The following is a 23,105-nucleotide window of genomic DNA, read 5'->3' as shown; positions in this document are numbered from 1 at the left end:
AGACTGAAAGACAAGACTGTTAACGGGCTCTGGTACCTGAGAACTAGCAAACGTGTTTGAAACTGACTAACAACGTTGCACAGGCACCTCCCATCAGGTGGAGGTGTCTTAAATAATTGTCTCCCAGTCATTGGCTGGGGACACTTTAGGACGGCTCACGTTGTCCCTTAAAGAAGGCGGGACCGCGCATGCCGTAAGCACAGTGTCCGGGGATCTGTGAGCTGTGCACAGACCCCAGGCAGCAGCAGCCGAGGAGGAAGGAAGTACGGGGCCACGGTGGTGAGTGAGTCGCGTCTGGCGAGGGAGGGAGGCAGGCAGAAGGCAGAGACGCTGGCACTACAGTAACCCCCTTTATGCCCCCTCTTTTTCAAGTCTGCAAGGAATCTCTCCAGGAGGAGAAGGGCATGGATGTTCTCCCAAGACCTCTCCTCAGGACCAAACCCCTTACAATCCACAAGAAAAAAGGTTTTTCCTCTTACCCTCTTGGTGGCCAGAATGTTCTCTACATCAAAAACGTCTTCAGTGCTGACTGGAGCAGGAGTGGTGCCTGGATCTTTGAAAAAAGGACTGAGGATGATAGGCTTGAGGAGAGACCCATTAAAAGAATTGGGGATCCATAAAGAGCCCAGAAGTCGGAGATTGTAGGCTACTGAATTGATCTGTTTTAGAACTTTGAAGGAACCGATGAAGCAAGGATCCAGTTTATAGGATGAGACCTTGCGACGGACTTACTTAGACGACAGTCAGACCTTGTCCCGAGGTCAAAACAGGCAGATCCAGACATCTCTTGTCTGCGTGTCTTTTCTGCCAGAGGACTTTAATAATGGGACTTGGTGTCCTCCCAGATCCTAGAAAAACCCCTGATGAGAGATTCAGCAGCAGTAATAGAAACAGGGAATTTAATATTGGGATGATGACCGTAGACCACAGAAAAATGGAGATTTGGCATAGGATTCACTGACCTGGTTGTATGAGAATTCAGCCCAAGGCTGGAGTTCGGCCCTATCACTGGTGGGCATTGATGAAATACCACAGGAAGTTTGTCAGGATATGATTGACCCGCTCTACCTGGCCATTGATTGAGGGTGGTAGGCCGGAGAGAAATCTAGAGTGACATTAAGTATTTTGCAGTTTTTCAGAAAGGGAGCTGAGACAAATCCAACGGTGCGACCGTAAAAATTTTGGAGGGCTCAATGATGTTTTGAGGCTCCTCCTCCTGGTCGGAAGACTGAAAGGATCTAGAGAGAGTGTCCACCTTAACGTTCTTATTACCGGCTGAAAATGGAAAGTGAAGTTGAAGTGGGCGAAGAACAGAGACCACCTTGTTTGTCGTGGATTAAGTCGCTGTGCTGATTGCATATAGGCTAGATTCTTCTGGTCGGTGTATTAAACCACCGGATGCCTCACTCCTTCTAGCAAGATCCGCCACTCCTCCAGGGCCAGTTTAATCTCTAACATTTCTCTATCGCCTATTGAGTAATTGCGTTCTGGAGCAGAAAAGATCTTGGAAAATAAGCTGCAGGTCACCATTCGACCTGAAGAAGACTTCTGAGTAAGAACGGCTCCCTGAAAAAGAAGCATCCACCTTTAGAAAGAACGGCTTCTTATTGTCCAGATGATGCAGCACAGGAGCTGAGGAGAAGGCCTGTTTTAAAGACACAAAGGCATTTCCTGCCTCTGGAGTCCAAATCTTGGCATTGGCCCCCTTGTGTGTAAGGTCAGAAATGGGAGCTTATCCGAGAGGATAAATGTGGAATTAACTGGCGGTAAAAGTTTGCGAATATGAGAAACTGGCTTTCAGACCGTCTGTACGGGGCCAATTCAAGTAAGCAGTTACCTTCTCGGGATCCATTTTCAGGATGATTTCGGAGAGGATATACCCAAGAAACGGAGGAGAGGTCTGCTCGAAGATGCACTTCTCATATTTGGCATACATACGGTTCCTCATTAATTTCTGCAGAACCTGGTGAACATTCCTCCTGTATGTAGGCAGATCAGGAGAAAATACCAAGATGTCATTCAGGTAAACTACCACACACGTGTAGAGGAGGTCCCGGAAGATGTTGTTTACCAGTTCTTTAAAGACTGCTGGAGCATTACAGAGTTCAAACGGCATAACTCGATACTTGTATTGGCCTTCACAAGTGTATCAAATAGCTCGAAGATGAGAGGCAGAGAATATTTATTCTTGATCATTATTTGGTTGAGTCCCCTATAATCGATACAAGGTCGAAGTGAGCTGTCCTTTTTTCTTCACAAAAGAATCCAGCTCCGGCCAGCGAGGCTGACTTCAGGATAAAGTCCCTGGCTAGATTTTCTTTAATATACTCGGACATGGCTTGGGTCTCAGTCTGCAACAGTGGGTAGATTCAACCACGTGGAGGAGATGCTCCTGGAAGAAGATCAATGGGACAGTCATACGGCCTATGGGGCGGTAGCATCTCAGTTTCCTTGTTGTCGAAGACATCTGCATATGTCCAATATGCAGCAGGCAAGCCAGGTAAATTAGATGGAAAGGCCGGAGATCATGCAGGTCGGGTGGGAGCTTGACAATTCTCGTGGCACTCTTGTTTCTAACGGAGTAACTCTCCGGATTTCCAGTCCGAGACAGGCTCGTGTTTTTGCAACTATGGCAGTCCTAGAAGCAGAGTGTAAGACAGACCCGACAGTACATAAAGAGGAATCTTCTCATAGTGTAGCTTTCCAACCTAAAGTTCCACAGGCTCTGTAACAAAAAAGATGGTCTTGGAAAGAGGTTTTCCATCCACTGATGAAACCACCAACAGATCGTGGATCGTGATTTTATACCGCTCCACACCGGCCTGTTCAGTGAGGTTACCTGCAGAACCGGAGTCGAGGTAGGCCGACTTGACAAAATGGATGCTGCCACAGGACTCAGACACGGACACTGACAGAGTCACCGATGGAGAGGAGCGATTTTCACCCAGGGTGCCCTCTCCCACAAACCCTAGGCTTTGGAGTTTCCCGGTCTCTTTGGGCAGGAGCGGATTAGATGCTCAGGACTGCCACAATAGAAACACCTTCCTTCGGCATGACGGACCTCCTGACAAAGTCATCTTCACCTGGTCTATCTGCATGGACTCAGAAGAAGGTGCCGGAGCTGAGGTTTGCTGCATGACCAGTCTTTGAAAGGTAGGAGGAAGGCGTACAAGTCTTCTCTCTCGGGTCACCTCTTTGGAACGCTCCTGAAACCTGATGTCTATCCATATCGCCAGAGACACCAGGTCATCCAGTGAGGTGGGTATATCATGACCGGCCTGCTCGTCCTTGATTCACCCAGAGCCTCATTATTCCAGGCAAGTTCAGACGACAAGGTGCGGAAACGTACAGCATACTGGCCCACTGTGAGGTTTCCATGGCGCAGTCAGAGGAGAGAAAATGCTGCAGAGGAAGCACAGCCAGGCTCCTCGAAAACCTTCCGGAAGACTTCTAGAAAGGATTGGAGGTTCGACACAAGAGGATCCCCTCTCTCCCATAGGAGATTAACCCATGCCTGAGCCTCGCCAGTGAGATGGGACATGATGAATGCCACTTTGGCCCAATCTGAAAAGAACAGATGGGCCAAGAGCTAAGTGTAGTGTGCACTGGTTAATGAATCCCCCAACATAAAGCAGGGTCCCTGCCATAACGTGGAGGAGCAGACAGTGACTGGCACGGTTGATGCACAGACAGGCAGTTGCAGGTGCTGGTGGGCACGGCTGATGCACAGACAGGTAGGTGCAGGTGGGCAGGTGCTGGTGGGCAAGGCTGATGAACAGGCCGGTAGGTAGACTGAAAGACAAGACTAACACTGGCGGGCTCGGCAGGCGTGAATATATATGCAGGTATACTGGGATATGAGCATTGGGACCTGAGAACTAGCAAGCGTGTTTGAAACCGACTAACAACATTGCACAGGCACCTCCCATCAGGTGGAGGTGTCTTAAGTAAGAAGTGTCTCCCAGCCATTGGCTGGGGACATTTAAGGACGGGGCGCGCTAAGAAGGCGAGACCACGTGCGCCCCCTAAGCACAGTGGTCGGGGATCTGCGAGCTAGGTGCAGATTCTGGGCAGGAGCAGCGTCAAGGAGGAAGAAATTGCCGCACCGCGGTGGTGAGTGAGTCTGTGTCTCTGCTGGGGGAGGGAGGCAGAGACGCCGGCGCTACAAAGGTGAGAAGTTGACTCAATCTTTTCATTGTGCATCTGTGTGTGCCACACTAAGCATAGAGAACTGAAAGAGGAGAAGAGAACTGTCTTATGACTTGAGAACCATAATTGTTGAAAAATGTAAACAATCTCAAGGTTACAAGTCCATCTCTAGAGATCTTGATGTTCTTTGTCCACGGTGTGCAACATAATCTAGAAGGTTACAACCCATGGCACTGTAGCTAATTTCCCTGGAAGTGGATGGCAGAGAAAAATTGATGAAAGGTTGGTTGCAAGGCAGGATAGTCAGTATGGAGGATAAGCAGCCCCAATCAAGTTCCAAAGAAATTCAAGCTGTCCTGCTCAGGCTCAAGGTGTATCAGTGTCAGCGCAAACTATCTGTCGACATTTGAATGAAATTAAACGCTATGCCAGGAGACCGAGGAGGACCCCTTCTGACACTGAGACATAAAAAAGCTAGACTGCAGGTTGTGAAAATGTACGTGAATAAACCAAAATCCTTCTGGGAAAGCATATTGTGGGCAGATGAGACCAAGATAGAGCTTTTTGGTAAAGCATATCATTCTACTGTTTATTGAAAACTGAATGAGGCCTACAAAAAAGAGTACAGTGCCTACAATCAAAAGTTCAAAGATGTTTTGGAGCTGTTTTGCTGCCTCTGGCACTGAGTGGCTTGACTGTGTGCAAAGCATCATGAAATCTGAAGATTACCAACGGATTTTGGGTCACAATGTAGTGCCCAGTGTCAGAAAGCTGGGTTTGTGTCATAGGTCATGGGTTTTCTAGCAGGACAACGACCCCAAACATGCTTCAAGAATCACTCAGAAATGGATGGAAGCAAAGCGCTGGAGAGTTCTGAAGTGGCCAGTAATGAGCCCGGATCTAAATCCCATTGAACACCTGTGGAGAGATCTTAAAATTACTGTTGGGAGAAGGCAGCCTTCAAATATGAGAGACCTGGAGCAGTTTGCAAAAGACGAGTGGTCCAAAATTCCAGTTGAGAGGAGCAAGAAGCTTGTTGATGGTTATAGGAAGCGATTGATTGCAGCTATTTATTCCAAAGGGTCTGCAACCAAATATTAAAACAATTTTGTCTGGCCCATTTTCGGGGTTTTGTGTGAATTATCTCCAGTTTGTCTTTTTTTCTTTGTTTTCTTTTGTTTTGTTCAAATACTCAGAAAGGAAATAAACATGTGTAATTGGAAGAAATACTTCATTTTCTGGTATAATTTCAAGGGTGCCAACACTTTCGGCCATTACTGTATAGATTTTACACACTACTAGCGTCAAACATTTGAAAATAGTTTTCTTGTCATTTGGGTAATTTCAAAATATTTGCAACGACAGGTAATTATTAGTATCTCATACCTACTCGAAAAAAAATCCTCTGTCATATGGTCAGTGTCAAAACTGATCTTTTAGGTTTCTCCATGTTTGGTTTCCACCAGTACAAAGCCTCATAGCTTGAACAATGTAGCCCACATTCCTTAAAAGCATGAGCTTTACACAAGTTCACTGATCTGGGCAGATATTTGGCCCGAGCCTGCCTCATGAATGAAACCAAACTGACACCGAAATAAATAAACACCTATTTTTAACCTTTCTGAAAGGCAGTGTCAGATTGCTAAGCAGGTATGGGATTGTATTGTTAGGAAGGCATTTAGCATGCTTCATACACAGCCATTCAGGTCTTGACAGTTTTCACCAGCATTCACAGCACATACATTGAAGGTGAAATGTCCATAAGTATTGTGTTGTTAACTTTTGTATGATAATACTTCCCTATGCTTTAAAGTTTGTTTTTTTAAGTTTTTGTTGTATCATTGACCTTTCTTTCGCTGTTCGTTAAACACTCATAAACAGGCTTATTCATGATCATGTACTTTGTAGACTGACAGAGATTGAGCAACGAACAATTTTTTTCTGTGTTTTAGATGATGTTGACTCTGCTAAAGCAAATGTATTTTGTGTACATACTGCAAGCTTGAGCATTTCTCTTACGTGTGTAGGTGGAACTCCGACTGCTCGGGAGCTCTGGCTTTCTAAGAACCCTGACATTCAGAGACAGAGATTCTATACATGCATGGCATGCTTCCATGTGGAGAGATGGACGGAGGGACTGAGGAGCTTGGACAGCCAGCTTGCTGCTACCTGTTGCCTGCTGATATATCTGACAGTTCAGGTAATATCAGCATTATGTATGTAACAGCTGTTATTGGCTAGCTGTATAGTGTTTATGGGATCCCCCCTCTTCACAAAACTTAGCCAACAGTTCTATGTGTACACAGTGTTCCAAATTATTATGCAAATGCTATGTTTCTCTGATTTTCCTAAGTGTCTGATGCAAATGAGTCAGAATAATGTTGAAATCATGAACTGTTAGCGTATAAATTACATTTTATTAGACAAACCTCCCAATGATAACAGGATTTTATTCAAAACTAAAAAAAAAAACTCAAAATTCACTGTTCCAAATTATTATGCACAACAGTTTCCAAACATTTTATAGGTTGTAAAGAGCTGAATATGGTCATTTGTAGAATTTGCAGCATTCAGAGGTCACATTTACTGAAATTAAAAGCTTTTTCAATCAAAAACATCTTAACCGGCCCAGTTACATGTTAACATAGGACCTCTTCTTTGATATCACCTTCATAATTCTTGCATCCATTGAACTTGTGAGTTTTTGGATAGTTTCTGCTTTAATTTCTTTGCAGAATGTTAGAATAGCCTTCCACAGCTACTGTTTTGATGTGAACTGCTTCCCACCCACATGGATCATTTGCTTGAGGATACTCCAAAGGTTCTCAATACAGTTGTGGTCAGGTGAGGGTGGTGGCCACAATATGAGTTTCTCTCCTTTTATGCCAATAGCAGCCAATGACTCATAGGTATTCTTTGCAATTTGAGGTGGTGCATTATCATGCATGAAGATAATGCTACTGATGGCACCGTTCTTCTTTTTGTAACATAGAAGAAAGTGGTAAGTCAGAAACTTTATATACTTTTCCTAGGTAATTGTCACAGCTCCAGATACCCTAATAGGGCATACCAGCTCTCTCCCAGTGATTCCAGCCCAAACATGACTCTGCCACCTCATTGCTGATGTCGAATCCTTGTTGAGACATGGTAGCCATCCACCAACCATCCACTACTCCATCCATCTGGACCATCCATGGTTACATGGCATTCATCAGTAAACAAGACTGTTTTAAAACTACTCTTCATGTGTGTCTGGGCCTACTGCAACCTTTTCTGCTTGTGAGCACTGTAATGGCTGAATAGCTGGTTTATGCACAACTGTAAGCCTCTTAAGGTTCACAGGTTGAGGTTCACAGGACTTCAGAGGCTCCAGCTGTTTCAAATACATTTGTAATGGTATTTTAGCAGCTATTCTCTTAATCCAATGAATTTGTCTGGCAGAAACCTTCCACATTATGCCTTTATCTGCATGAACGTGTCTGTGCTCTGTATTCGCCACAAATATCTTCACAGTACAATGATCATGCTTACGCTTTCATAAAATATCTAATGTTTTCATACCGTGTCTAAGGTATTGCACTGTTTGGTGCTTTTCAGCAGCAGAGAGATCCTTTTTTTTCCCATATTGCTTGAAACCTGTGGACTGATTATTAAAGTGGATCGTCTTTCTTAAGTATGTAAACCTATAAATAACTCCTCAAAATTTGTGATAATGAAAAATAACCGAGAAAATATTTATCCAAAATAAATATGATTTTATTAATTACAATACACAAAAACAAAAAAATATATAGATAAAAACACCCCATAAAACCCCCAACAACAGACAGTGTGGTCGATGTGAATCACATAATGGCAGACAAATATATAAGAAATAACAAAACATAATGATTTCATAAAGAAAAACAGAAGGGGTGGGAATTATAGACAAGTGAATAAATAAATAAGTGCACAAGATAATAAATATACTCCAAAAACCAAAGACCTGTTTGTTTGGAAAGAATTATAAAAACTGTTTCATTGGATGACCCCATAGACAGTAGCCAAATAACAATTAATAACATCAAGGAAACCCTCAGTTATATTAAAGTGCAGCAGTACCCCCTAACTCACCAGTAGATACCATAGTAAATGTACCAATGTAACAGACCACACTGCCCAGTACCCTGATGCGCGTTTCGTGTTAGCTTCGTCAAGGGGTAATTCTTAAGTAATTTTCCTTTAATTGGGCTCACCTGGCAAATTAATTATCACAGGTGTTTGAAATTGATTTCAGTGATCTAAAGAGACCTGAGACACAATACCATACATGAGTTTTATTTGAAAAACAATTACATCTTCATGACACTTAAATCCAATTTGCATAATAATTTGGAGTAAATAATAATAGTTTGGAGTATAAGTAATGGCACAACCTTGGCGTCGTACCTGTTATACTACAAAGATTAAGCATTTTACCTTAGGAAGAGTCAGTGTGGTGATGTTTCACTCAATACAATAGACGTCAAGAGGTTTCTTTTGTTTCACAAAAGCATCAAAACGAAAGATTCAAGCATGAGGAATATGATAAAACACTGCGCCCTGTCCGCGTTTGTGGCACACATCAGAGACAAGCCCTTTCTGAAAACATGTTCAGGAAATAGCTAATTTTGCTGGCAAAGCCATGGCCAGCCAATATTTCCGCTGACAACTGAGCAATTATCTAAAAGTGCAGCTATCAGTTCTGAGAAAAATGCAAGCCGTGACAATAGAAGAAAGACTTAACAAATCCATATCATCAGCAGATCAGATGATTTTCCCCAGTATTGCTGGGGTTTTACTTTGATTTTACCAGATTGGTGAGATGTGAGGGGGAATCCAATACTATACAGATGTGCAGAATTTAGGTTGGACTCAATTAATAATTTTTCATTATTTTGTCAACTTGCTGGTCATTAGAAATCAATGGGAGATCAATAAAAATAATGTCCAGTGATTTCTTTTTTTTTTTATTCATTCTGTTCCCCATTACATATAATTCAGCTAATACTACCTTATTTAGTTGTTCCTATCTGTCTGCTATATTATGGTATATATTTCCAGATTTTGTGCTAATGTTAATGCCTGACGAGGTTTGGAGCGCTGTAGTTATTGGTGGATTGTACAGTGGCATGTAAAAGTTTGGGCACCCCTGGTCGAAATTACTGTTACTGTTAACAGCTAAATAAGTTGAAGATGAAATGATCTCTAAAAGGCCTAAAGTTAAAAATAACACATTTCTTTCGTGTTATAGGCCAAAAGAAAACTATATATTTTCATCTTTTACATTTTAAAAATTACAAACAGGAAAATGGGCCGATGCAAAAGTTTGGGCACCCTGCATGGTTAGTACCTAGTAGCACCTGTTAGAACCTTGCTCTTAGGTTTTTTCCTTTGCTGGTCACATGACCTTGTTGGCCTATTTAATCCTGCTCCGCCCTTCTGGCTTTGCTGGACTTCATTGTATAACTACTTTCTAGCTAGCCTGTGCTCTGTATCTAACTCTGTTAGTTTGCTTGGTCTACGGACCTCAGTGTTCTATATATTTTGTTTGTTTGTCTGTCTGCTACTATTTCTGTTAGGAGGTGTCCCATTTTCCTCCCAGTCCTTAGTACTTGTAGGGATTCCTTCCCCAAATCTATAGGTCTCCGTACAGACTAGCTTAGGACTTTAGCAGGTCTGATCGCAGGATCAGGTCCCCTGTTACATCGTAGGGATAAAGCTGAGTTCTATCGTAGGGACAGATCTCCTCTCTTTCCTTAGCTCTGGTAGCAGAACATAACAGTAAGTCCAGCCTGCAAATTCTCTTAGGAAAGATTTTTCTGTTCCATCATGGTGTCGGTTCAGGATTTGGCTCATCGCCTGCAGGGACTCTCTCTGGAGGTGGCCGAGCTCCGTCAGCACGTGAGTAACTGTCCTGGAGCACATTTCTTGGAGCCTAAGGTATGTTTGCCGGATTTATTTTTTGGTGAACACCGAGAATTTTTTTCATTTAAAAATGCTTGCTTATTGTATTTTCGTTTGAGACCCAAGTCCTCTGGGGATGAATCCCAGCGCATAGGGTTCATAATGTCACTTTTGCGCAAAGAGCCTCAGGAGTGGGCCTTTTCTTTGCAACCTAGTGATACATGCTTCAGATCAGTGGATAGTTTTTTTTCTGCTTTGGGGCTATTATATGATGATCCTGACCGTGTCGCATCAGCTGAGACTGAGTTAAGACGTTTGAGACAGGGATCAGGTAATGTGGAAAAATATTGTACTCATTTCCGTCGATGGTCTACTCAAACAGGGTGGAACGATTCTGCTCTGAAAAGTCTATTTCTTGCTGGGCTCAATGAAAGGGTTAAAGACCTGCTAATTGCTTATCCTACACCTGAAGATTTGCAACAGGCTATGCAATTAGCTATACGGGTGGATAGGAGACTGCGTGCAAGGGTTAATGAGAGCAAATCCTCTGCTATGTCAGTTTCTGGTTATGAGAATGTGTGTACTAACAGTAGTGAACCGATGGAGATTGGATCGGTGGCACCTCGCTCTCAAGAAAAAGACCGTAGATTTTTTGAAGGCTTGTGTTTCTATTGCGGAAAATCTGGTCATTTGATTAAAGGCTGTGAGCTTCGTATGAAGAAAGAAAAAAAAATGGTCAGTCATGCCCGTATTGCCTGTTTAAATTCCAAGGGTGTATTTTTAGCTGCTTCCACGATTGCTCAGGAAAAATTAATGGAATTTCGGGTGTTTGTCGATTGTGGGTCTACTCTGAATGTAATTGATGGGGGATTCTTGGAAAGACTCAATTTAAAACCCGAACCTTTATCATCCCCCATTGCTGTGGTTTCTGTGGATGGTTCCCCTTTGAAGAATATTACTCTCAAGGTCTGTGAATTTCCTCTCACTATTAATGGTGTTCACCATGAGAAATTGGATTTGGTAGTTTTGAATAACTTGCCTTCTCCAGTAATATTGGGATTGCCCTGGTTAAAATTTCACAATCCTGTACTGGATTGGTCTACCAGTGAAATTAAATCCTGGAGCCATAAATGTTATGACAAGTGTTGTAACGGGCGTATTGCAGCTTTGGATAGGGGAGAATTGCCTGTTCCTATTCAGGATTTTTGGAGAGTTTTTTCTGAGAAGGAATCGCAGGTTTTGCCTCCCCATAGAGACTATGATTGTTCTATTGAATTTGTCCCTGGAGCGACTCTTCCTAAAAGTCGTTTATTTAACCTTACTATTCCTGAGAGGAAGGCTTTGGAGGAATACATACAGACAAGTTTGGCCGCCGGTCACATTAGGCCTTCTAAGTCTCCTGTGGCGGTTGGATTTTTTTTTTTGTAAAAAAAAAGGACGGCGGTTTACGTCCTTATCTGGATTTTCGTGAGATTAACAAAATTACTGTACGCAATCCTTACCCACTGCCATTGATTCCTGATTTATTTAACCAGTTAATGGGGGCCAAGTGGTTCTCTAAAATTGACCTTAAGGGGGCATACAATCTGTTGCGCATGAAGGAGGGTGACGAATGGAAGACTGCTTTTAACACTCCTGTGGGTCATTTTGAGAATCTGGTTATGCCTTTTGGTCTTACTAATGCTCCTGCATTTTTTCAGAATCTTATTAATGACATCCTTAGACCTTTGATCGGCAAAAATGTGGTTGTGTATTTGGATGACATTTTGATTTATTCGCCGGATCTGGAGTCTCATTGGCGGAGCGTACGTGAGGTATTACAGTTGTTAATGGACAATTCGCTTTTTGCTAAGCTGGAGAAATGTGAGTTCGCTGTACAGAGAATTAGTTTTTTGGGTTACATTATCTCCAGCGAAGGTTTTGAGATGGACCCGGTTAAAGTTCAAGCTGTACAGGAATGGCCTAGGCCTATTGGTTTGAAATCGATACAGAGGTTTTTAGGTTTCGCCAATTATTACAGAAAATTCATAAAAATTTTTTCTAGTATTGTCAAACCTCTGACCGATCTCACCAGGAAAGGTGCTGATGCGGTTCAGTGGTCTTCTGAGGCTATTGAAGCTTTTGTGTATCTCAAGGAGAGGTTCACCTCTGCTCCCATCCTTATGCAGCCTGATGTGACTAAGCCGTTTTTGGTTGAGGTTGATGCTTCCTCTGTGGGGGTTGGCGCAGTATTGTCTCAGGATAACGGGGAGGGATTACATCCCTGTGCCTTTTTTTCAAAAAAATTTTCGGAGACTGAACTGAATTACGATATTGGTAATCGGGAATTATTGGCTATTAAACTCGCATTTGAACACTGGCGCCACTTCTTGGAAGGTGCGGAATTTCCCGTTCAGGTTCTTACGGATCATAAAAATCTGATATATCTTGATGCTGCCAAGCGCCTGAATGCCCGTCAGGCTAGGTGGGCACTGTTTTTCTCGCGGTTTAATTTCTCCGTTACTTACATCCCTGGTACTAAGAATGTTAAGGCGGATGCCTTGTCTCGCAGTTTTTCTCCCATAGTCGGTGCTGAGAAAGAGGAGAACATTTTACAAGAAGGTGTTGTGATAGCTGCTTTGGACTCCGTTTTGGAAGATGAGATTCTTAAAGCACAGGAGAATGCCCCATCTAACACTCCTCATGGGAGGTTGTTTGTGCCTGGGACCTTTAGGAGAGATTTGTTTGTTGAGTGTCACGAATCTCGGTTGGCAGGTCATCCCGGAATCTCTGAGACCAAGAGACTGGTGGGTCGCAGTTTTTGGTGGCCTGGATGGCAGAAGGAAGTCATTAAGTGGGTGCGTCAATGTACTATATGTGCTAGATCTAAGTCCTCACATACTCCTGCTGCGGGGTTGCTTTGTCCTTTGGAGGTTCCCAGTGCTCCTTGGACACATTTGGCTATGGACTTTATAACTGACCTTCCCCCCTCTGAGGGTTTTACTGTCATCTGGGTGGTCGTGGACCGTTTTAGCAAGATGTGTCACTTGGTTCCCTTCGTCAAACTGCCCTGCGCTAAAACTCTCGCTAAGGCCTTTGTCAAGGAAATTGTCAGACTTCATGGCGTTCCTACTGACATTGTTTCTGATAGGGGTCCTCAGTTCGTGGCTCGTTTTTGGCGTGCCTTTTGTGACAGGTTGGGAGTTCATTTATCGTTCTCGTCCGGATATCATCCTGAATCTAATGGCCAGACAGAAAGGAAAAACCAGGATGTTGAGCAGTTCTTGCGTTGTTTTGTGGCAGACAATCAAGAGGGGTGGTCTGAGTTTCTGCCACTTGCTGAATTTGCTCTGAACAATCATACATCTTCTTCTGCTGGTTGTTCGCCTTTTTTTTGTTGTTCTGGGAGACATCCGTCGTTTGGGTCGTTCTCCAAGTTGGGATCTGCCGTGCCTGAGGAGGAGAATTTTTCCGGTGATTTGGAGAGAGTTTGGACGGATGTGCATGGTAATCTTCAGGAGGCCAACAGAAAATCTAAAGACTACTTTGATAGGAAACGACAGGAGGTTTTGTTCGCTGTTGGTGACATGGTTTGGTTGTCCTCTAGGAATCTGCGGTTGAGGATTCCTTCTAAGAAATTGGGTCCCAAGTTTGTAGGGCCCTTTAAGGTGCTTCAGGTTGTCAACCAATCTGCTGTTAGGTTGGAGGTTCCTACCTCCTGGAGAATTAATCCGGTATTTCATGTCTCTCTGTTAAAAAAAGCTGTTGTGTCGGATGGTGACGCCTCTGCCTCTGTTCCTCCGGTGGTGGAGGACGGGGAATATGAAATTTCTCGCATCCTTAACTCTAGACGGTATAGAGGTAGTTTGCAGTATCTTGTGGCCTGGAAAGGTTTCGGACCCGAGGATAACTCTTGGGTGAGGTCAGATGATGTTTCCGCGTCCAGACTTATCAGAGCGTTTCACAGGAGATTTCCTGATAAGCCTGGTCCTAGGGGATCCGGAGGATCCTCTTAGAAGGGGGGGTACTGTTAGAACCTTGCTCTTAGGTTTTTTCCTTTGCTGGTCACATGACCTTGTTGGCCTATTTAATCCTGCTCCGCCCTTCTGGCTTTGCTGGACTTCATTGTATAACTACTTTCTAGCTAGCCTGTGCTCTGTATCTAACTCTGTTAGTTTGCTTGCTCTACGGACCTCAGTGTTCTATATATTTTGTTTGTTTGTCTGTCTGCTACTATTTCTGTTAGGAGGTGTCCCATTTTCCTCCCAGTCCTTAGTACTTGTAGGGATTCCTTCCCCACATCTATAGGTCTCCGTACAGACTAGCTTAGGACTTTAGCAGGTCTGATCGCAGGATCAGGTCCCCTGTTACATCGTAGGGATAAAGCTGAGTTCTATCGTAGGGACAGATCTCCTCTCTTTCCTTAGCTCTGGTAGCAGAACATAACAGCACCTCCTTTAGAAAGTATCACAGCTTATAAACACTTTTTGTAGCCAGACAAGATTCTTTCAGTTCTTGTTTGAGGGATTTTCCTCTATTCTTCCTTGGAAAATTCTTCCAGTTCTGTGAGATTCCTGAGTTGTCTTGCTTGCACTGCTATTTTGAGGTCTAGCCACAGATTTTCAATGATGTTTAGATCATGGGACTGTGAGGGCCATTGTAAAACCTTCAGCTTGCGCCTTTTGAGGTAGTCTATTGTGGATTTTGACATGTGTTTAAGCTCATTATCCATTTGTAGAAGCCATCCTCTTTTCAACTTCAGCTTTTTTACAGATTGTGTTATGTTTGCATAAAGAATTTGTTGGAATTTCTTAGAATCCATTCTTCGCTCTACCCATGAAATGTTCCCTATGCCATTGGCTGCAACACAACCCCAAAGCATTATTGATCCACACACATGCTTAACCCCTTCTCGACATGCGGCGGTGCGGGATCTGTGTTCTTGCAAAGCATACGGCGCCGTGTTCTCGCGGGCTCACGTTGAGCATTTAACATCTATGATGCCGCTATCAATAGTGACAGCGACATCGCGGGGCTTCGCAGAGAGAGTGGGCTTTCTCTGTGCTTCCATTACCACAACGCAATGCGATCATGTTGTGCTGATTGTCTCCATGGTGACCCCCGGTCCCAAGATGACTGCGGGGTCCTTCAGGGTTTTCAGGGAAGGTGGCCTTTCAGCACTTGCTCAGAGAGCAGGAGCTGAGATGCCTCCTTCCTGACTGTCAAATGCTGGTCTGATGCTCTGCAGTGCAGAAGCATTACAGAGTACTAGATTAGCGATCAGGGCAGGGAAAGTTGATGTCCCGTAGTGGGGCAATGTAAAAAAGTAGAAAAAAAAAGTTAATAAAAATTATTAAAAAATAAAAAAAATAAAATCACAAAATAAAGAACAAAAAAAAGTAAAAATATTAATCCAATAAATACATTTATCTGTGTAAAAAAAAAAAATACACATATTTGGTATCGCCATGTCCGGAACGACCCGACCTATAAAATGGTCCCACTAAGTCAATCTCTTCAGTGAACACCTGTATTAAAATAAATAAATGAAGAACAAAGCAAAAAACTATGCTTTATCATCATACCGCTGAACAAAAAGTGGAATGAAACGCGATCAAAAAGGCAAATGTGAATAAAAATGGCATAGCTGAAAACGTCATCTTGTCCCGCAAAAAACAAACCACCGTACAGCTCCGTCAGTGGGAAAATAAAAAAGTTACAGCTCTCAGAATAAAGTGATGCAAAAATAATTATTTTTTCTATAAAATAGTTTTTATTGTGTAAAAGCGCCAAAACCTAAAAAACAACAAATGTGGCATCACTGTAATTGCATTGACCCGAAGAATAAAGCTGCCTTATCAATTTTACCAAACGCGGAACGGCATAAAAAAAAAATCCCCAAAAAACAATTCCTGAATTGCTGTTTTTTGTTCATTCTGCCTCGCAAAAATCTGAATAGAAAGTGGTTAAAATATGTCATTTGCCCGAAAATGGTACCAATAAAAACGTCAACTCGTTCCGCTAAAAACAAGCCCTAGCGTGACAGTCGGCCGAAATATGGAAAATTATAGCTATCAAAATATGGCAATGCAAAACTTGTTTTTACAATAAAAACAAACAGTCTTTTACAGTGAGACAGCTGCCAATCATAAAAACCCGATATAAATCTGGTATCGCTGTAATCGCACCACCCTGAAGAATAAAGTCGTCTCATCACTTATACAGCACGAGGAACGGTGTAAAAAATAAATAAAATTTTTTTTCACCTACTGTTGATTTGTTCATTCTGTCTCCCAAAGATCGCAGTAAGGCTTGGCCCCCATTTATCCTGCTCTCTATGCTGAGCACTTACTCCGAGGTTTCCTTGTAAATCTCTGAAATACGTGATTCAGACGGAACCGCCAGTGGAAGATTCCCTATAATGAGGCCGGTGGAGGCACTGTGGATGCCATTTGGCCTGTGATCCGGCAGCGTCTGTCTCTTTAGGCATGGATAAAAGCACGGTCGGCCACAGTTTTGAAAAGAAGGACACCGCTGAACATAGTCCAGGGTAACTTTGCTGCATCATTATATTGAATGGACCCCTCGGGGGTTTCATCTGCATCATGTCACTCAGAGATTTAGATGGAAACCCCAATATAAGTGCTCAGCGTAGAGCGCCGGATAAATGTGATCCAAAATGTTATGTAAAATGTTTCTAACAAAAGCTTCAAATCAATCCACAAAAAAAAGCAAGTCCCCACTCAGGTCCGTCACCTGTTATCGGAAATAAAGGGGCTTCCATGTTACTGGTGGCATAAAGGCTCTGGAAAAGCGAAATGGCTTCTCGCCCTCCAAAAGAAATTCAGCGAATTTTGCTTTCCAAAATCCAAATGCGCCCCTCCTTCTGAGCTCCACAGTGTGTCTAACCTGCAGTTAGCATCCACATGTTTGGCATTTCTGTAGCATTGAGAGTTTGCCTAATTTATGGGTTCATGTCTCCAGAATCAAGAGTTGGGCACTATAACGTACTGGTCACTACAACGGCAGTTTGCAATTTTCACTCAGCAACATCCACTACTTGTTTCTGGGAAACACCCATGGAGTCAAAATCCTCACTACACTGGTAGATAAATTCACAAAGAGGTATCATTTCCAAAATGGGGTCACTTGAGAGGGGATTCTTCTCTTTTAGCACTTAGGGGCTCTGTATATGGAGTCTGCAAATTATTCTAGGAAAATCTGCGCTCTGTCCCTCCCGAGTCTCGCCATATGACTAAGCAGTACTGCACAGCCACATATTGGGTATTTCTGCACACAGCAGAAATTGTGGGACAATTTTTGGTGCCATTTTTACTCATTTCCCAGTATGAAAATGTAAAATCTGAGGCTAAAACAAAATTTTGGTGGTAAAAATGTAATTTTTTTTCACTGCCCAATGGTATAAAATGCTGTGACACACCTGTGGTGTCCATATGATCACTGCACCCCTAGGTGAATTCATTGAGCGATGTAGTTTGTAAAATGGGGGTCACTTATGGGGGAGTTCTGCTGATCTGCACTTCAGAGGTTCTACCAATTTAACATAGCACCCTCAAACCAGTCAAGCAAAATCTGAACTCCAATATGGTGCATATTCCCTTTTAAGCTTTGTACTGTGCCTCAAAAGTAGTTTTCACCCACATATGGTGTATCTGCATACTCAGGAGAAATTGCACACCAAATTTTGTGGTCCATTTTCTACTGTTATCTTTGTGAAAATACAAAATTTAGGGATAAAATCATTTTTGTGAGAAAAATGTGATTTTTTTTTTTATTTTTATTTTCACAGCTCAACATTATAAATTTCTATGGCGCGCTTTCCCTTCCGAGCCCTGCCGTGCGCCCAAATAGTAGTTTTCCCCCACATATTAGTTATCGGTGTGCTCAGAAGAAATTGCACAACAAATTTTGGGGTCCATTTTCTTCTTTTACCCTTGTCAAAGTATAAAAAAATGGGTCTAAAGTTAAATTTTTGTGAAAAAAATGTAAATGTTTATTTTTTCCTTCCACATTCCATTAATTCCTGTGAAGCACCTGAAGGGTTAATAAACTTCTTGAATGTGGTTTTGAGCACCTTGAAGGGTGCAGTGTTTAGAATGGTGTCACTTCTGGGTATTTTCTGTCATATAGACCCCTCAAAGTCACTTCAAATGTGATGTGGTCCCTAAAAAAATATGATTTTGTAAATTGTGTTGTAAAAATGAGAAATCGCTGGTGAACTTTTAACCCTTATAACTTCCTAACAAAAAAAAAAATGATGTTTCCAAAATTGTGCTGATGTAAAGTAGACATGTGGGAAATGTTATTTATAAACTATTTTCTGTGACTTATCTCTCTGATTTAAGGGCATAAAAATTAAAAGTTTGAAAATTACTACATTTTCAAAATTTTTGCCAAATTTCAGATTTTTTCACAGATAAACGTATGTCATATCAAAGAAATTTTACCATTATCATGAAATACAATATGTCACGAAAAAACAGTCTCAGAATCAGGGGGATCTGTTGAAGCGTTCCAGAGTCATTACCTCATAAAGTGACACTGGTCAGAATGGTGAAAACAGGCTTCGGGGTGAAAGGGTTAATGGTTGGCGAGATACTCTTTTCCTGAAATTCTGTACCCTTTTTTCGCCACATACCTTTGATCATTGTGGCCAAAGAGTTCTATTTTAACCTTATCGGTTCACAGGACTTGTTTCCAAAATGCATCAGGCTTGTTTAGATGTACTTTTGCATGCATCTGATGCTGAATTTTATGGTGAGAATGCAGGAAATGTTTTCTTCTGATGACTCTTACATGAGGGCCATATTTGTGCAGGTGTCTCTGAACAGTGCAACAATGTACCACAACTCCAGAGTTTGCTAAATGTTTCTGAAGGTCTTTTGCAGTCAAGCGGGGGTTCTGATTTGCCTCTCTAGCAATCCTAGAAGCTGCTCTCACTGAAATTTTGCTTGATCTTATCTTGACCTCCATTGTTCCTGTTAACTGCCATTTCTTAATTACCGTATATTCCGGCGTATAAGACGACTTTTGAAGACTGAAAAATCTTCTGTCTAGTCTGGGGTCGTCTTATACGCCGGTAATGCTTTTGAACTTTCAGAAATTGACATGCGGGGATACTCTGGGGGTGTTAATAAGCTGCCGTGGCCGTATCCCTGCCATGTCGGAGTTAATATAAGGTGGAGGGAGTTAAAATACGGCGGCGGTATGTCCAGACAGTCAGCGCTTCTGTGCTGAAACTGACACATCGCTGCGTATTCCCAGCTCCGGACACAGCGCAGGGCTTCTGTGCTGACAGCTTTCACTTGTCACAGAAGCGCTGCGCTGTGTCCGGAGCTGGGAAGTTCGCATCGCTTCTGTGACAATATATGAAAAGCAATTCAGCAGCGGCATAAGCCGGCACCCGACAATTTAGAATAGAAAGAATAGAGCTTCACACATAGATTAGATAGATAGAAACATGTCAGTCACATATATATGAAGTACAGTGACAGTATTGCTTACTGTACTTGTCATTTAGTGTAAAGGATTTATTAAAACAAATAATAGTGTTTTCATGCACTGTCTCTTTAAAAAAGCCGGCCGGCAATTCAGCAGCGGTACCCGACAATTTATAACAGACAGAATAGAGCTTCACACATAGATTAGATAGATAGAAACATGTCAGTCACATATATATGAAGTACAGTGATAGTGTTGGTTACTGTACTTGTCATTTAGTATTAAAGTAAAGGATTTATTATTAAAAAAATTGGCGTGGGGTTCCCCTTAATTTTAGGCTCTAGCGGAGGTTAAGCAGACAGCTGGGGCAGATGTTTGAAGCCTGGGAAGGGGGTAATACCCACGGAGCTTCCCAGGCTACTAATATCAGCCCCCAGCTGAATACCTAGTCTTTACTAGCTATTAAAATGGGGAACCCCCCCAAAAAAATGACGTGGGGTCCCCCCTAATTTAATAGCTAGCAAAGGCTAGGCAGACAGCTGGGGGCTGATATTAATAGCCCAGGAAGGGAGCCATGAATATTGGCCCCCTCCCAGGCTAGAAACACCAGCCGTCAGCCGCCCCAGAAATGGCGCATCCATAGGATGCGCCAATTCTGGCACTTAGCCTCGCTCTTCCACGCTGCCCTGGTGCGGTGGCAGGGGGTAATAGGGCTGGGGTTGATGTCAGCTTATAATGCCAGCTGACATCAAGCCCAGGTTAGTAATGGAGAGGCGTCTATAAGACACCCCCATTACTAACCCCATAGTCAAAGTTAAAAAAAACACAAACACCCAGAATAAAGTCCTTTAATTGAAATAAAGACACAATTCTTTATTGTTCTAAATTAAACCATACTTACCATCACGCCCATTCCAGCTGAAGCCAACGATCTCCTGCAATAAAAGAAAAATAATAAACCAACCTCATCCTTACCTTTCCATGGTTCCCAGGACAGCTTCAGCTCTGCTACATCGAGATGACAGGCTGGACCGCAGCAGAACGCTGCCATCCAGCCTGTCATCCCGCAGACACTGAGAAGCGCAGGCATGCTTGCGCTCTGCAGTGTCTGGCTGTGACGGCATCCAGATGAGCCGACAATGAACTCAGCTCACCTCCTGGACGTCCGTCACTGACAGCGTGGGAAACTTCTACTGCGCATGCGGGGAGCAGGAGAATTTTCCCACGCTGTCAGTGACGTGCATGAGGTGAGCCGAGTTCATTGGACATGATCTCGGCTCATCTGGATGCCGTCACAGTCAGACACTGAGGAGCACAAGCATGCCTGCGCTTCTCAGTGTCTGCCGCATGGCAAGCTGAACGGCAGCGTTCTGCTGCGGTGCAGCCTGTCATGTGAATGTAGCAGAGCTGGATCGGTCCTGGGAACCATGGAAAGGTAAGGATGAGGTTGCTTTATTATTTTACTTTTATTGCAGGAGATCGTTGGCTTCAGCTGGAATGGGCGTGATGGTAAGTATGGTTTAATTTAGAACATTAAAAAATTGTGTCTTTATTTCAATTAAAGGACTTTATTCTGGGTGTTGTGTTTTTTTTAATTACTTTACTAGAAATTCATGGCGGTCATGTCTAATATTGGCGTGACCCCATGAATTTCGGGCTTAGGGCCAGCTGATAATGCCAAGCTGGCCCTAACCCCTTTATTACCCAGTGAGCCACCGCACCAGGGCCCTGTATGAGTTGGGTACAGCGCCAGAAGATGGCGCTTCTATGAACGCGCCATTTTCCGGGGTGGCTGCGGACTGCAATTTGCAGCAGGGGGGGCCCAGAAAGCTTGGGTCTCCCTGCGCTGCAGATTCCAGCCCCCAGCTGCCTAGTTGTACCTGGCTGGACACAAAAATAGGGCGAAGCCCCACGTATTTTTTTTTTTAATTATTTCATGAAATAATTTAAAAAAAAAGGGCTTCCCTATATTGTTGTGTCCGGCCAGGTACAAATAGGCAGCTGGTGGTTGGGGGCAGCCCGTTCCTGCCTGCTGTACCTGGCTGGACACAAAAATATGGCGAAGCCCCACGTCAACATTTTTGGGAAAAATTAATTACAAAATTAATAATTTAGGGACTGCATCTTTATTAACCCCTCAATTGTCATTTAGTGTTAAAATAAAGGATTTTTTAAAAAGAAAATTGGCGTGGGATCCACCATCATTATAGTCTCTAGCGGAGGTTAAGCAGACGGCTGGGGCAGATGTTTGAAGTCTGGGAAGGGGGTAATACCCACGGAGCTTCCCAGGCTACTAATATCAGCCCCCAGCTGAATACCTAGCCTTTACTAGCTATTAGAATGGGGGACCCCCCCAAAAAATGACGTGGGGTCCCCCCTATTTTAATATGTTTATGAGTGACAGTTTTCCTGCTATATACCTGCATGTCATAAGAATTTAAATTAAAAAAGGACCATGTTAAATTCAAATCTGTTTTTTTTAAATTTTTACCGGTGTTTGGTATGCGTTGGAAAAGGGGTAGTCTTATACGGTGAATATATCCTAAACTCTATATTTTAACAGGAAAGTAGGGGGGTCGTCTTATACACCAGGTCGTCTTATACGCCGGAATATACGGTACATTTCAAACTGAGGAAAGAGCAAGTTGAAAAACCTTTGCTATCTTCTTATGGTCTTCTCCTGCTTTGTGGGCCTCCACCATTTTCAGAGTGCTAGGCAGCTGCTTAGAAGAACCCATGGCTGCTGTTTTTAGGCACACGTTTAGAGGAGGCTGGGTTTTTTTAAAGCTGGGAAATTTGCATGACCTGGCCTTTCTTAATGGTGAACAAGCCATAACCCTAACTCACCAAGGTTTCAGACCTTAATTAACCTAAGTTATCTGAGCGAACACAAATCTTCAAGGGTGCTCAAACTTTTGCATTTGCTCATTTTCCATTTTGTAATTTTTAAAATGTAAAAAAATGAAAAGATATATTTTTTTGCCCTAAAATACAAAGGAAATGTGTCATCTTAGGCTTTTTAGAGACCATTTCATCTTCAACTTGCTTAACTGTTCAAAATAACACAAATTTTGACTAGGGGTGCCCAAACTTTTACATTCAGTGTGTGTACTATGTGACCCCATTCTTTAACTTCACATGGGCTGCTACTTCATGACTGCATTACTGTGATTCCTAAACAACTCTATGGTGGAGCATGTAGCAAGGAGAAATTTCACAAACTGACTATTTATATATATTGTCAGAATATATATATTTATATATGTCTCTATCTATCTCATAGGTACACTTCAACTGAGACAGAATCTAAAGTTAAACACCAGAAAATCACATTGTATGATTTTTAAATAATAAAACTGAATTTTATTGCATGAAATAAGTATTTGATCACCTACCAACCAGCAAGAATTCTGAATCTCACAGACCTGTTAGTTTTCTTTAAGAAGTTCTCCTACTCTGCACTGATTACATGTATTAATTGCACCTATTTGAACTTGTTACCTGTATAAGAGACACCTGACCAGACAATCACACTTCAACCTTTCCACCATGGCCAAGAACAAAGAGCTGTCTAAGGACACCAGGGAAAA

The 23,105-nt window shown here is 42.7% G+C and overlaps 1 protein-coding gene and 1 long non-coding RNA gene across 3 annotated transcripts in view; both read left to right on the top strand.

The window, feature by feature from the left end:
* The window catches only part of FAM120B (family with sequence similarity 120 member B), a 235,630-nt gene that overhangs the window by 38,231 nt on the left and 174,294 nt on the right, over positions 1–23,105 (top strand). For both annotated transcript variants that reach the window (XM_073672809.1, XM_073672808.1), the window contains exon 5: positions 6,177–6,349. In XM_073672809.1, the coding sequence (XP_073528910.1) occupies positions 6,177–6,349 (173 nt within the window). The remainder of the gene's footprint in view (positions 1–6,176; positions 6,350–23,105) is intronic.
* Positions 6,883–22,871, top strand: LOC141257807 (uncharacterized). The gene is made up of 3 exons (XR_012318107.1): positions 6,883–6,993; positions 7,078–7,150; positions 22,799–22,871. It is a non-coding gene; the product is annotated as an uncharacterized lncRNA (long non-coding RNA).

This window comes from Phyllobates terribilis, unplaced genomic scaffold, assembly GCF_046119375.1.
Source record: "Phyllobates terribilis strain yellow unplaced genomic scaffold, ASM4611937v1 Scaffold_3__8_contigs__length_932513732, whole genome shotgun sequence".
In the NCBI taxonomy this organism is placed as follows: domain Eukaryota; kingdom Metazoa; phylum Chordata; class Amphibia; order Anura; family Dendrobatidae; genus Phyllobates; species Phyllobates terribilis.
The sequence above is the reverse complement of the archived record's forward strand: the minus strand, read 5'-3'. Positions and strand labels throughout refer to the sequence as shown.